Source organism: Sturnira hondurensis, unplaced genomic scaffold (genome assembly GCF_014824575.4).
Source record: "Sturnira hondurensis isolate 20B ecotype Veracruz unplaced genomic scaffold, ASM1482457v3 Scaffold0008640, whole genome shotgun sequence".
NCBI lineage: Eukaryota > Metazoa > Chordata > Mammalia > Chiroptera > Phyllostomidae > Sturnira > Sturnira hondurensis.
The window spans coordinates 22,325,547-22,342,271 of NW_028081271.1; the positions used below are offsets into that span (position 1 = coordinate 22,325,547).

General features: G+C 37.2%; 1 protein-coding gene across 2 annotated transcripts in view; it reads right to left on the minus strand.

Annotated features, from left to right (window-relative positions):
* Nucleotides 1-16,725, minus strand: part of KAT6A (lysine acetyltransferase 6A) — a 122,768-nt gene that overhangs the window by 103,972 nt on the left and 2,071 nt on the right. For both annotated transcript variants that reach the window (XM_037055456.1, XM_037055455.1), the window contains exon 2: nucleotides 14,997-15,911. In XM_037055456.1, the coding sequence (XP_036911351.1) occupies nucleotides 14,997-15,596 (600 nt within the window). In that variant the 5' untranslated portion in view covers nucleotides 15,597-15,911. The remainder of the gene's footprint in view (nucleotides 1-14,996; nucleotides 15,912-16,725) is intronic.

Consider the following 16,725-nt stretch of genomic DNA (forward strand, 5'->3'; position numbering starts at 1 on the left):
CTGGATTGCCTTCCTTAATATAAAAATGTTATATGAAAGCAAAATTTTGTATAATCTGTGAGACACTTCAGAAACATGTCATTACCACCCATACGAAGTTTTGGAGGAAGACTTTATTTTTCATTTCCCCTTTTCCTTCTCTAGGTGAGCTGAAGTTATCAGAAATAAAATTATTTTTATCATTCTTTCAAAGATAGATGATGGAGCCAACCCACTTGTAAAGTATTCAAAGAGAGTAAAAGATAAGTTTTTACTGAAAGTTACATATATAAAATCCCAAACAGACGAAAGCAGGTATTCAACAACCAAAAGTTGGAGCTGACACAGCACATGTCTACCAAGGCCTTGATGCTTTTACAAACGAGGGTTAATGTGAGCAACAGGCAGCCTAAAATGACAACAGTGAGAGCAAAAAGGGCCAATACAGTGGGGCTACAGAAGTGACAACAGTCGTGGTTGTCATGCTGGCCACCTTGCAGCCTTCTTAATGATATGCTTTTTGTTAATGCTCCAAGTTTGAAGTTGTTAGTTTAAGGTCTCAGTCTGTTATTATGCAATGAGAGGAATGTGTTTTTACCTCTGCCTCCACTGATGTCACTTGCCCTGTAGAATAATTCTTCAGATAAAACATATTCTTTCTTCTACCATTAAAAGGAAAAAAATGTATCCTGCTGGTTTGGAGGTTACCCCATCACAAACCTTAAACATACAAAATGCTAACAAATGTTTGCTGAGGAGAGCAGTGGCTCCAAAACCAAGACCTACAAGTTAGACATGTGATTTGGTGTTTATTCATCTTCAATGAAACAGTTATTATGAGTCTATAGTGTTTTGCTTCTAGGCCTTTGTACATGCTGTTCCCTTTGCAGGAACCACTCTCTTTCCCACCCCACCCAGGAGCTTCCCCATCTCACTAATCTCTCACATGTGACTTCCTCTGAGAAGACTTCCCTAACCGGCCCCCCGCCCCCACAACCCTGTGCTTCCACTGAACTGTTTTATCCCATCAGAGCACTTATCACGGTGGGTGTTAATTACTGGGCCTGTATCTCCTCTACTCATGACCTGTGCTGGCACCTGGAAGATGTTCCACAAATACTTGTAAAGCATACTAAACATTGTGTTAGATAAAAAGGTATACAAAGATGAAAAGCAAGATCGTAAATTCACTGTCTAGTAGAAGAAAGAGGCTAAAACAACACAATGTAAAACAGGCTATGAGGGAGGTATGTACGCTATCAGGAGCAAGCAGAATAGGTGAAAGAAAGGGAAGGAAGAACCCTGGCTGGCGTAGCTCAGTGGATTGAGCGCGGGCCTGCGAACCAGGCGATTGCAGTTCGATTCCCAGTCAGGGCACATGCCTGGGTTGCAGGCCAGTTCCCAGCAGGGGATGCAGGAGAAGCAACCATACATTGATGTTTTTCTTTCTCTCTCCTTTCCTTCCCCTCTAAAGATAAATAAAATAATTTTAAAAAAGGGAAGGAAGAAACTGAAAGAGTACATGCCTAAAGGAAGTCCACAAAGTTCAATTAGAGCTAATTGATGAGGAAGACAGAGAGGATGATCATGTTAACAAGTGATAAATATAGGAGCAAGAGAAAATAGGCGGATCTAAGGATATGCAAGTAGTTTGGAATACTCAGCAGTTCTCAAACCATAGCAAGCATCTGATTCCCATGGAGGGTTTACTAACATACAAGCTGCTGGACCCCACCCCAAGTTTGTGATTCTGTAGGCCAGGAATATGACCCAATAATTGCATTTCAAACAAATTTTCAGGTGGCACTACTACTACTTCTAGTCCCAGGACCACACTTTGAGAACCACTGGTATAATGGAACACAGAGAACATATTAAGAGCTACCAGTAGACAAGTATGGAGCAATGCAAAAGGTGAAAAAGCAAGTTAAAAATCACATATAGACCTGACCAGTGTGGCTCAGTTGGTTGAAGCATCACCTGTAAACTGAAAGGTCACAGGTTCAATTCCAGGTCGGGGCACAGGCCTACATTGCAGGTTCCATCCCCAGTCAGAATGCATGCAATGGGCAATCAATATTTCTCCTTCACATTGACATTTCTCTCCCTTTCTCTCCCCCTCCCTTCTCTTCTCTCTAAAATCAATAAACATGTGAAGATAAAAAAAAAAAACTGGCACTAAAGGATTTTAAAAAGAAGAGTAAATTTAATTTTAGAAAGATAATAATAATAGCTAACATTTATAGAGCACTGGACTTCATATATTCTGTACTGTTTAGTAACTACTAGGCATATGTGGCTATTTCAATTAAGTTACAATTAAATTTAAAATTTAGTTCTTTAGTCAACCAGCCTCATTTCAAGAGCTGGCCACTGTATTAAGTACAGATATAGGACATTCAACCACCAAACAAAGCTCTATTAGACAACACTAATATGTATTGACTCATTAAATCTTAACTTCATTATGAGATAGGTACTGCATTATCCCCATTTTATAGAAAGCAGCATGGCAAAGAAAGATTAAATCAATTACCCAAGGTCATAAAACAAGTACTGCCAATATGAAATGCAAATCCAGATGGTCTGGTTCTTAAGCTTGTGTTCTTAATTGCTTTATAATAAGATCATTCTTGGCAATAATAGAGACTGGAAGAAGAGGATGCTGGCGGAAGAAAAACCAATGAGGAAGCTTCTAAGGTAAATCAGGAGAAAAATGAAAAGAACCTGCATTAAAAGAGTAGCATACGGCACCAAGGTGAACTAAAAGAGATGTTAACTTCCAGCCAAGATGGAGGCATAGACAGATACAGTGCTTCCTTGCACAACCAAAAGAAGGACAACAACAAATTTAAAAACAAAAAACAACCAGAACTGCCAGAAAATTGAACTCTATGGAAGTCCAACAACCAAGGAGCTAAAGAAGAAATATTCATCCAGACTGGTAGGAGGGGGGCAGACAGGCAGTGGTGATGAAAAAAATGCACAGCAAGGAACAGCTAGAGGACCAGGCAGGGGAGGTGGCAGCTGATGGTCCCACATTTGCATGCAGATAAACACTGAGGAACAACTGGAGAGTGAAACAGATCACACAACCCAGGATTCCACCATGGGGAAATAAAGCCTCAAAACCTCTGGCTGTAAAATTCTGTGGGGGTTGCAGCAGCAGAATAAACTCCCAGTCTCACAGGAGAGTCTGTTGGAAAGACCCACAGGGTCCTAAAATGTACACAAAACCACCAACCTGAGAATCAGCACCAGAGGACCCAATTTGGTTATGGGTATCGAGGGAAGTGACTGAAAGCCGGCAGAGAGCCAAGCAAGCAATACTGCTCCCTCTCAGACCCCTCCCTCACAGAAGTACCAAAAGGCAACAAAGTTGCCCCACTCTGGCAAATAAGTAAGGCTCTGCCCCTTACAACATAACAGGTGCACCAAGACAAAGAAATATGGCCCAATGAAAGAACAGATCAAAACTCCAGTAAAAAAAAAAAACTAAGCAATGAAGAGACAGCCAAACTATCAGATGCAGAGTTCAAAACACTGGTAATCGAGATGCTCAAGAAATGGTTGAGTATAGCCGCAAAATAGAGGAAAAGGTGAAGGCTATGAGAAGTGAAATAAAGGGAACCAACAATGAAGAGAAGGAAACTGGAACTCAAATCAACGATTTGGAACAGAAGGAAGAAATAAACATTCAACCAGAACAGAATGAAGAAACAAGAATTCAAAAAAAAATGAGTAAAGGCTTAGGAACCTCCAGGACAACTTTAACATTCCAACATTTGAACGATAGGGGTGTCAGAAGGAGAAGAGGAAGAGCAAGAAACTGAAAACTTATTTGAAAACATAATGAAGAGAAAATTCCCCATTCTGGCAAAGGAAATAGACTTACAAGTCCAGAAAGTTTAGAGAGTCCCAAAGAAATTGGACCCAAGGAGGAACACACCAAGGCACATCATAATTACATTACCCAAGATTAAAGAGGAGAGAATCTTAAAAGCAGCAAGAGAAAAGGAGACAGTTATCCAGAAAGGAGTTCCCATAAGACTATCAAATGATTTCTCAAAAGAAACTTTGCAGGCCAGAAGGGGCTGGAAAGAAGTACTCAAAATGAAACACCAGGACCTACATCCAAGATTACTCTATCCAGCAAAGCTGTCATTTAGAATGGAAAGGTAGATAAAGTGCTTCCCAGATAAGCTCCCGTTAAAGGAGTTCATCATCACCAAGCCCTTATTATATGAAATGTTAAAGGGACACATCTAAGATAAAGAAGATGATCAAAACTATGAACAATAAAATGACAACAAACTCAGAACTACCAACAACTATGAACGCCCAAAACAAAAACAAAAACAAAACAAACTAAGCAAACAACTAGAACAGGAACAGAATCACAGAAATGAAGATCACATGGAGGGTTATCAGCGGGGAGGGGGGATAATGGGAGAAAAGGTACAGGGAACAAGTAGCATAAATGATCAGTACAAAATAGACCAGAGAAGGTTAAGAACAGTATAGGAACTTATACATACATACAACCCATGGACATGAACTACGGAGGCAGAGAAGAATTTTGGAGGTGGGAGGAGTTCTGGGCAGAGGGGGGGAAATGGGAGAAAAATAATGAGACAACTATAATAACATAATAAAATACACTTAAAAAAGATATGTTAAAGAAGTAGGTCTGTGAATGAAAGAACCGAATACAAAACAGGTGCAAATGAGGTGCAGGAGTTAACACCAAAGTTTGTTTTAGTAATCAAAGCCAATGGCAATGCCTCCCACCTCAGTAAGAAGTCAGAAGATCAAGTTGGAAGAGGGTGATAAATTCCACCTGGGTCATCAAGCCTTTGAAGTGAGTTAAAACACTACATAGTGACATTAAGTCCAGAGTGAACAAGAAAGGTTTGGATTTAGATGAATTTAGTGTAGGGGAGATAGCTGAGAGGGAACTCAAGGAGGTTGAAACAGTAAGTACGCAAAGAACAAAACCTTAGGGAATCCTACAAGTAAGATTTCTTAAAAAGCAAAAGATAAAAAGCCAGTAAACTCAAAATGAATTACCATTCAGATGGAAGGAGCAGGGAAGACACCTAGGAAAAAAGGATTATCCCACAGGCCGAGTGAGAAGAGAATACAGTCAACAAGTGCCAAATGTGCTGAGAGGTCAAGTAAGATAAAGATGGAAAACTGTCCATAAGAACTCTAACTGGTGCCCTAGGGCCAAAGGCCAGATTGCAACAGACATGGAATGAATGTAGAGTTTGTTTTTTCCCAAGAAGCTTCAAAATGAAGGAAAGGAAACAGATAGGGTGTAGATGAAAAGAAGGATCTTAAATGGTGTTTTTGTTTGTTTTATTCTAAATTGATGGGACAGACTTTCCAAAGCTAAGGGGCAAAAAGTGAAAAGACTGAGAATATTATGCAGATGAAACAAGCTCCCTGAGACAAGAAAGACCAGGATCTGCACATAAATGGAGAAATCAGCTCCCATCAAGACACTTCTTTCACATCCTCTGAAAAGGCAGCAAAGGGCGTAAGTACAGATGTTTTCAGGGTAATGTGGGAGAGGTAGAAGTTGCATGAGCTCATATAGCTGGATAGAGTCTATTCTAAGAAGTAGGACATGACAGTCTGTTAAAAATGAAAAAGGTAAAAGGGTCAGAGGAAATGCTCAACTGCTGCAAGAGAAGACTACAGACCCAGGCACATATCCCCCCCGGGCCCCAAGCAGAGGGTAGAGCTGAGATTAGAGGCCTCAAATTTCTAAGTGGTACCCCCTGCATGGTTTGTGCAATTTCCCTCAAAATGATAAATAGCCCCATACTGAAGCAGAGAGAGAAAATGGTTGGCTTAATTTCAAGGTTTGGGTTTATCAATTAGATGCAAGAGTAAAGTAACTAAGGTGACTAACCATAACACCACGTAGATAAAAGAAAAGGTATTTGAGTGGTGGGAGGGGAGCATCCATCAGATTCACAGGGAACCTTCTCCAAACTATATATGTACTGTCTGAGACCTTGATGAGATAAAAGAGCAGGTATAGTTGGAGTTAGCAGAGAGAAAGGTGGAATCCAGGCAGTTATGGTCAGGGAGCAGGATAAAACAAAGTTTTGGTTTCCAGAAGTACACTGTCCTGGGTTCAAAGGGTTCTCGTGAGAGTAGGTATGATGATGTTTCCTGTATTTGTCTGAATTTCAATTATTAAGTAAAAAGTGGCTACTCCTTCTGCCCTGACTCCCTCAGCCACTTTCCGTTACACAGATGTTGGTTCTAAGCATTAGAGCAGTGGTTCCTAATCCTGCTGTACATTACATGCACACAGAGACTTAAAGCAAAACTGAAATGCAGGCCCCAGTTAGGGTCTAATTTAATTGGTTTGGGTTTACCACATTTTAAGGCCCCTCTGGCAATTCTAAAGTGGATTCAGTGTCAAGACCTCTGCTTTAGAAAGAATAGGGCTTTAGATTTATGTCACAAAATTAAAGAAAAACTGACTGGCATGAGAAGAAATAACTAAAACAAGAAAATGGTGAAAGAGGATCTAAACTGTTTAGTAAGTCAGATATTTAAAGATGTCCCAAAAAGAAAAGTTGGGAAACCATTAAAGCACAGCATCACACTCAATACACACAAAAAATGTGATGTTTGCAAGAGTTCTGTTATAGGTTGTAGAAAATTCAGGAGTTAAATGCTTCACTGTAGGCCAATGACTAAGAAAAAAACACCTGTACTCTACTAAGCAGAAAGAACTTGTAACTAACACTTAGCAGCTCCCCTAGGTCAAGAACTGTTCAGAGTTCACTGGAGGAAAAAGCAGGCTATAGGATAAGCATAACACCCCACATACATGGAAACCATCTCTTCTGCACAAAAGGTAAACAGCAAAGGAATCAGCTGTCTTTCACATATACAAAGTTTTTTAGATACCAGATTTTCTTTCTACTATGAGTTATTTTCTCAACGAGTTTTGCCAATACTCTTAAAACCACCCAAATAACTGTCCTCGATCTTAACCTTTATTTCCCACTATTCCATTTGCTAAGTTCTATGACAAAGTATTGAGGAGATGAACTGTTACCATAAAGACCCAAAATGGCAAACATGATCAGTTGTATACCACCTTCCCTGTAAAGTTTGTGTACTGGGGTTACAAATCAGCCAGAATCAAGATACTAAGTATGCATAATAATGAGTGATAGACTGATACTCTTAATCCGCCCATACTTAGTCATGCTTTTTATACGAATTACTTCATTGATAAATAGAAAGGCTTGTACCTTCCTGTCTCAGTATTAAAATTTTTACATTCTAACAAATTATCCAAGTCACTCACAGGTCATCTGTCTTGTTCACTTTCTGAAAATCAGACTTAACTGTAAGTGGACATTTTTTTCCAAAACTCAAGGAGTACTTTTTCTCCCCGCATTAAGGTAGTGCAACATGTTCTCCTCCTAATATTTAGCTAAACATATAAGGAGACTTTCTATTCCTCTGATTTGGGCAATAAGAAAGCAGTCTCTCCCCTCCCCCTTCAAAAAAATTGGCCCTGGCTGGTGTAGCTCAGTGGATTAAGCGCGGGCCTGCGAACCACACGATCGTGGTTCGATTCCCAGTCAGGGCACATGCCTGGGTTGCAGGCCAGTTCCCGGGTCCTGGCAGGGGATGTATGAGAGGCAACCATACATTGATATTTCTCTCTCTCTCTCTCTCTCTCTCCTTCCCTTCCCCTCTAAGATAAATAAATAAAATCTTCAAAAAAACTGTTCTGACTTTTAGTGTATATAGCTATCTTCAAACACTGAAACAACCAGATTTACAAATGTGTGGTTTATAAAGGGCACCAAAATTCTCTAAACCAGGGTTTTATTCTATGGTTTCTATGAAGGAAGAGTGTTCTAACTACATTAGTTTATACTCGTTGCTCTCTAATACTATAAAGCAGTACTACAGTACTACAGTCTAAGGGGGAAAAAGCACAGCACAGAGAAGGGTCTAACCACTTCTCCCAGATTTGATTAACTTGCTGTGTGGCATGCAAAAAGACACTTAAATCTGCTTAGTGTTCAGTTAGTATTTGTGAAATAAAATTAGAGTCATTATTACCCAAGATTGCTATAAAATTCTATAAAATCCAGAAGACTCAATTCTTCTAAGAAATTATGTATACTTAGAAAACATAATATAATCAATCCATCTGTAAACTAAACCTTAATCAACATTACACTCTGATTTATTTTTTCTTAGGAAGCCTTTTTTTTAATTGCCAGCAGTTAAAAACTATTTTGACCCAGAATGTCATTCTGCAAATCTAAATACTACACTATTATAGCCTCTATGCTTAATTTCATCCCTCACTACAAACTGTTTTCTCACCTGTTCCCTAATGAAGTTGAAAGCAATTCTTTGAACCTGAATCTACAGCGTTACGTATAGTGCTGATGAAAGCCATCTGTTGGGAACTATGACTTTCCTGTCAAAGGAAAAACCAGAATGAAACCACTCAGATATTCCTGGGAACCAGCTGCGGCCAAAGGAGTCCTAATCCTGCTCCAGCAGGAGAAGGCAGAAGAGCTGGAGCTGCTGCTGGTCTGATTCATTTGCTGCAGATCCTCTGTGAACGGACTCCACCCTGAGTAACCAATTGGTAAACAATTGTACCAGAACGAGGAGGCTCTTAATAATTCCTATAGAGGAATTTGTTTCTCAAAAAATTTTAAATCAGAGTAGAAAAGTATTCATTAAGAAACACTTCCCAGTTCACTAGAAAAAAATTTTAGTTCAACTTTAACCAGCAAATTTGGCACCCAGATTCATTCAGTCCTCTCACACAGCTAGTAAACAAGTGTAAAAAATACACTTTCTCCAATACTCTAAATAGAAAGAGGAAAAAAACTGGTCAAGGATATCCTTACAAATTCAAGAGGCCTGGAATGATATAATTTTTTTCCAGATTCATAAAACAGTTCCTGTTATCTGTTCACTTAATAGTATTAAAAATAAATGTAATGTAAAACAGTGGTGGCCTATGTGTCAGGATGAACTAAATAAAAAACAGGCAGCAAAGATAAGGAGAAAGATAATGTATTTTGCATAAGTTCACTTTCCATTTGGTATCTTATGAGAAGCAATAATCAATATTTGTATTATTACATGTTATTAAAGAACTATTATGTAAATATATTATGGCTATAAAACTTAACCATGTAAAGTTCTTCTGAGACTTCAATAAGAAAGTAAACGTTAAAGCACTCAGAACAGTGGCCAACACACTGCAAGCCCTTAACAAATGTTAGCTATTAATAGGTTTCTATAAGCAACTGCTTACATTCTCCTGACTTACTGATACAGGACAAAGAAAGAGGTAAAGATGTTTAGATCGTCTAGGTCTCTAATTCCTAAAGCAATTTGTAGTATCTGATGTCTTCATTAATTTCTTCTCTTTATTTCATCAATTTATTAGAAGTTACCCACAGAAGAACAAAGTGCTCATAACTGGAAGTATAAGAAAAATGTCTAGGTGTATGCATAGACGTTTTGGGTATAGTACTTTTGATTAACAATGACTATACCAAAGGTTGTTCAGTGGCTCAAGTTTTCTTTCACAGTGTGTTATGGGCTGAAAATTACCCAAACACACAGAGCTCATACACTAACTAGAAGACCAAAAAAGTATCTGTGGGGTTGGTTGAATTTAAACATACATTTTATTACAAACATGATCTCTAACAGTTATGTTTAAATTTGTGTTTGTCTTTTTTAATATGAACAAGTCTGCTGAGAGTCAATTTCTAACAACACATATACTTAATCTACCTCAATGACTTGTTAGTGACAAATTTTTACTTCTAGCCAGCTTCTCCTCAGGATGCAGAACCTTCAGAGTCACCAATGATAGTATAAACAATGATGTAAGAAATGTATAAAAATTGTGATTATTGAGATTAGTCTGTTTCAAACTCAAATCCACATTATCCATGTCACTATGTCCTTGCCATGATGCAAAAACCATAATTCACTATACATGGTTAGGCTAATTCTCTCTAAAATAATCCTTATTTATTTAAAAACTGGTATGTCAGCATTATCCTCCATTCCCTCCTCTATAATGTAAGAATTAAAACTTGTAATTTTTAAAAAGTTTCCTGCCCTGGCTGGTGTAGCTCAGTGGACTGAGTGCTGGCCTGCAAACTGAACACTCACAGGTTCAATTCCCTATCAGAGCTCATGCCTGGTTGCAGGCCAGGTCCCCAGTTGGGGGTGTGCAAGAGGCATCCAACTGATGTTTCTGTCCCTCCCTCCCTTCCTCTCTCTCTAAAATAAGGAAAATCCCTTTTAAAGTTTCCCCAAGAAATGTTTCCCAATTACTACAAGATACACTTGCTTGCATGCTCTCACTAAAAAAAATCTTACTCTAAAAAATCTTAATACAAAAAATATATACTTTGAATAGAGATTTTTTCTACTTATTTACCACTGTTTTATCTCTTCTCAACCTTTTTATAGAATCTCTTGCTTTCAATGCTTTGTAATTGTTTTTGTTTTATTTTTTAAATGACCAATCATTCTGTCAAGTAGTTAATACATCCCTGAATTTAACAGCATGAACAATTATGAAAAAGTATCATAGGAACAGGATACTGAATATAAAGTTTCTAAATATAAACAATTTTATACCACTATTCTAAAATAAATGTGAAGCAATTTTACTATAAATTATAGGCCATTTTCAAATAACTAAATCAAAACTTTATCATTTTTAACTCTCATAACTTGAAAACATATTTCCATTCTAATCAGATCTCCATACCAAAAATCTAAGATCCTGCTTATTCCATAAATCTAAAATGCCAAGTTCCAACAGCAAAATAATTTGGACTGTATGCTGTCTTAATCTACAACAGGGCCTAAATCCTAAATGCACTGTTTGTGGTAGGCATCTAAATGTTTGCTGAATGAATAATAAATAAATGAAGTAAATGAGCACATACTTATAAGTAAATGAGTAATACTTATATTTCAAAAAGAAAGAAATTTACAAGGACGAGGTTGTTTAAGCCAGTTATACACTATTACCATCACCTTTATCCCACAATTTAAAGGAAAGCAACATTTTGTCCCAAATGAAAGCACGCTATTATAGCCATGCATCAGACCCCAAAATGCAAACGATAAAACTTCAGTGACAAATGAAATAAAAACTAATAAGCTTAGAAATTATTTTTAAAAAATAAAAACATAATGTAGACAAATTACTTTTTATGGACCTCAGGTAGACAAAACTATATTATTCATAATCTATTTCTGATACATTCATATCGCTGGTTTAAAGTCAGTTTTAGAATTCATTCAATGATAGAAAGAGAATAAAGGGACACAAACAGTGAGTGTACGGGGTGAGGGAGAAATGTGTCCTTCCACAATAGAGAATGTGCTATGAAGTTAACACCAAGAACACTCACAATTATGTATTTCAGGCAGTTACAGGCATTATACACAAGAACTCCAAGAGGCTGGAGATAAACTATTATCTTGCAATGAATCTGAAATCAGACTGCCCAAGTTCAAATCCTAGTTCTGTCACCTGATATCCGACTTGGACAAGGTACTGAATCTCTTTTATATCTCAGCTGCTTTATCTGTAAAATAACAGTCCTACCCTCACTGAGCTGCATGAGAATTACAGGAGTTAATAAAGTCAGCTTTTAAAGTAATGCCTGGTATACAGTAAGCACATCATTAAGATTAAAAAAATGAATAAATTCACTATAAACTACCACACCTAAAGCTAGCTCAGCTATTGATCTTAGAACATACATAAAACTTTTAAATCATAGTATCCCAGTTTCTCCTCATTATCTATCAATGTGCAAACATATTTAAGTTCAAGTGTCTTCACAACTATTTTTTTAAGATTTATTTATTTATTTATCTTTAGAGGGGAAGGGAAGGAGAGAGGAAGAGAAATATCAATGTATGGTTGCCTCTCATGAGTCCCCTCCTGAGAACTGGCCTGCAACCCAGGCATGTGCCCTGCCTGGGAATCGAACTGCGACCGTGTGGTTCGCAGGCCTGCACTCAATCCACTGAGCTATACCAGCCAGGGCAACAATTCTTTAAAATATTTATACACAGCTGATCTCACTGAAAAGGGTAAAAATTACTCAGCTGCTAAAAATCTTAACATACATGTCCACAGTTCCTTCCAAGGGTTGACTGAAATGTTAGAATCGATGTAGAAAAATGTAAAAAGGTACTTGCTCAAGTCACCCCATATAGTCCCTGAATTTCATCTCTCACCCCACTGCTGAACAGGTCAATAGACACACAGGGTGCAGCACAAATAATGTCCCTTTTTTATTACAAAATCTCTTATTACAAAATCATAACATGCAATTCTGTATCAGAACAGTATCACACTCAAGCACATCATATGACATTTTAGGTGAAATGTTCAAATTAAAGCTATAAATTATTACACCCATATTATTACCCTACCAACCACTCAAGCAGGTGTTACTTCTGCTGGACCCTGTATTTGCATTCCAGAGAAGATAACACTCTAGTTCCAAGCCATTGCAGTTTTAAGCAGAGTACTGGCCCATAGTGGGTACCCAATACCTGTTTGCTGAATTAGTAAATGTCTGTTTAAGTGAAGCTACTTCTGGCTTACTCTTCCCTTTCTCCATCACTTTCAAAAATACATTCTGCATATATATTTTAAATATCTAGGCTCGTAACAGCAAGCCAATCAATTCCACATTGAAATCCACTGGGTAGTTTAAAAAAAGAGGAAGGAAAGTAGTTAAAATACAATGAAAGTAGGCAGACATACACTCTAATCTGTTTAGAGAAGGAATAAGGCCTCATCCTACAGTTCACTGTATTATGATACTGAACGTGAACTTTTCATATCTTTGGACAGGGGTGTCAAACTCATTTTCAACAGGGGCCACATCAGCCTCATGGTTACCTTCAAAGGGGCGAATATAATTTCGACTCCTTAAGAGTTAAGGAGTAGTTACATTTATACAATCATGAAGTTATTTTGGCCCTTTGTAGGCAACCACAAGGCTGATGTGGCCCCCGGTGAAAATGAATTTGACACCCCTGTCTTTGGGGAAAGTAAGTCAGAAAATTCACTACTGCAAATAAGGCTACATTTAAAAATATAAACGGATCCCGCCAACTCTTGAAATTAGTTTTCCAATAAGACCAGTACACATACATGGAAGTCTACTCAATAAAACTCAATTTTCCCAAATGTATACTCCTAAAGTCACATAACCAAAGACACCCTTCTATCCAAAGCACACCAGCAGGTCTATACTATTGTAGATGAAACTCAGCTCACCTGCATAGTAAGAACTGTTGGGTTAGATGGTTCTCCAAGTCCCTTTCAAGAGTAAAGTCCTGGGGTAACAGAATTCAGATTTGTCCTACTGCGCTACACTAAACTACCTACCTTTAAAAAATAGGCACAACTGAAATTTCATGTATGACTAATATTTTTTAATTAATTAAAATATCTAACTCAAGCAAGGGAAATTATAATACAAGCCAAGCACCCACAAGTTCTAACAAAAATTTATAATATTCAATCCACAGATATGACACTATATTCATCCTAAACTATAAATTATTCCATTTCCATGCCATTAACCTCTAAATCATTTTAAAACAGTTGTAGGAATCAATTGTTGTATTTATTTCACTTCAGCCATATGTAAGAAAGTTCTTACAGTCAGAGTTCTTACAGCACTGAACAACAAAATAAAGCATTTTAGTTATACTTGTCCACCTTGAATATTCAATAACACTCTCAATAAATGCTTAAATGATACAAAGCCATTTTATGTATATAATTCTCTATCAGATTCATTTTAAGGGTAATAACAGTAAGATAATGTTTCTATTTCAAAGTTCATAAAGAAAAAAATTAACTCTAAAATAGATCTCTAAAAACTTGAAACAAAAATACTGTTTTCAATTGTTACTTAAACAAATATCTATAGGTGGGTTATTAACTGCAGTAAATTTAGATCAAGTCTCAAATATTTTTAATTATATTCAGTGTTAACTTTACAATCTTCCCATCCTAGGGGACTCCATGATCTTAAGCAAAATAAAGATTATTTTACTGTTGTATACAAAGTGTATAATAACTACAAATCAGAGCAACTGAAATAAATATACAGCTAGGATACCAGATTAATGTAAAAAAAAACAGCTATCATCAAAATTCTCTTCATCCCCAAATAAGAGGCAAAATTTACTGTTAAGAAAACATACTTTCCACCACACAAAATAACAGCATAAAACATAGCAGAAGAAGGTATATCATCTGTGCATCAAAAGTTCCAACTCCCCAGACCTTTACTAACATAGAATACTGTATTTCTAACCCATGCAGTTTTACCTGCCATAAATAATAATATTTGGTACTCATGACATGCAAAGAATATATGACAGAAAGTTGAAATACAAAGAACAGAAATAAGAATTGCTAAATTTGCTTAGCTATTACTATGGGTCAGCAGAATGGGTCTCATTCCTCTAATGATAATCTGCAGCAAAATGGAAAAAAGAAAGAATACAGGTTCTTAAGAGTCACCTTCTTCTTTCAAATTCATGCTCCAACATTCATTTGGCTTCCCATTAATTTCCACCATACAGTATTAAAAGAACTTTTACACAAAGTTTTAAAGTTGTATACTGTTTTTTTTTTTTTAACTCTAAAGTAAACTCACTTTTTTAGGTAGATCAATAGTCTACACTTTGACTCAGGCATCAAAAAATCTCAGAACAATTAGCATCAGAACAAAGTATCAGAACAATTAGCATCTACTGAATTGTAATGCCTAGAACTCATCAGTAAAAAACCGGAGCTGACCATTTCACAAATCTCCAAAAACAAAACTCGTGTAACTTCTGTATTACTTCCTAGAAATGCATCTTTTAATGTGCTACATCATCAGCTCTGTGAACACTGACACATGTACCATTCTCACCTTATCCTTTTCATGTGGAAGGAGTGACACTGGAGGTAAAGAGGAAAGAGACTCACAACTCTCTTTCCCATCCACATTGGTGGCTTTAGTGTTGAGCCGATAAAGAGGTCCGTCTTTAAGGAGTCTGCCATGGCCAACAGCGCGTTTAATAGCCAATCGTAACTGCTGGTGAAAACCAGAGGCAGCACTGCCTCCAAATAATGCAGACACATCCTTCTGACCTTTCAAAAATCGTTCAATACTTTTCAAAGTTGAGCCATCAGCCTCTGCCAAGCCATCAACTGCCCGCTTGATCAGTTTATTCCAATCTACATTTTGTTTATTGTCCAATTTTCCATGGTTTCGAGGTTTAGGAAGTGCTATTCGCCCAGGATTATCAGGATCTTTATAGGAATTGAGACCTTTATTTGAAACTTTTAAAATTGTTCCATCTTTAACACTCAACTCCAATTGTTCTAAAACAGTTTTACGATCCAAGCCGTGGGATGAAGACACTGCATTGCATATCCTTTCTTCTGAAGGACGCTGTTTTTGCTTCTTCACTTTTTTGATGGCTTCCAAAATCCATTCCGTATACAGCGGGTTAGCAAGTTTTACCATGGTGAAGGATTCGTATATCCATAGAGTCGTTATCCCTTATCCTGATGCTGAGTAAGTTTTACACCATGGAAAACAATACACTCGGAGGCTGGGAACCAGTTAACCATAGCATACAAGTCTTCTGGCCTAAGTCCTTCCTCCTTTCACAAAATAGAATGCCTCCCCGCTTTATTTTAGAAACCAAAATAACCTGTCATTTGAAATGTCTTCAAACTTCCCAATAAATTTCTCAATAACATCACACATGGGTCTCTTCATAAAGTTGTAAAAACTCAAGAACATCTCATTTCCAGCAGAATATTGTGCACCTTATGCCTGAAAAAAATTAAAACAAAGTCAATTTTCTATCAAGGCCTAATTTGTGAATAAGCTGTAATTGAAACATCCTAGTCTTTAAAAGCAATCAAATAGCAAGTGTTTATTAAGCACCTGTACGAGTTTTAACACGTTTCTATCAACACTCCAAAACAATCACGTATGTAAACCACTAGGATAAAAAAGAAAAGAAAAACATAAACTATTAGGATATAATGAGGAAACAAAATGAGATACACTACCTATGACCTTAGGCTACAAGTAACTAGAGGGTGCTGGTTTTTCTGTACTCCACAATCTCTGCTCACCAGTCTATGAACTGAAACTCTTCCTTGACATCTTTCCCCAAGAAACTATTCAGCACTTCAAAAAGTATCTGGATTTGTAGAAAAAATCCTATAATGAGAGTAAGAGTATATCTTTCACCTTTTAAAATTCCAGACACTCAGACTGCATAAAAGCAGTCACTAAGATACACAGAAAATCATTGAGAAAATTTTTAACTATTTCATGTGAAACAAATACAGCCCAGGCTGGTGTAGCTCAGTGGATTGAGCGCGGGCCTGCAAACCACACAATCGCGGTTCGATTCCCAGTCAGGGCACATGCCTGGGTTGCAGGCCAGTTCCCAGTAGGGGACACACAAGAGGCAACCATACATTGATCTTTCTCTCTCCTTCCTATCCCCTCTAAAAATAAATAAATAAAATCTTAAAAAATATCTTAAAAAAAAAGAAACAAATACAATTTACACAGACCAGGTTCATATTTTAAGTACAAATTACCTTAAGCATTCCAAATGGAAACAAAAATA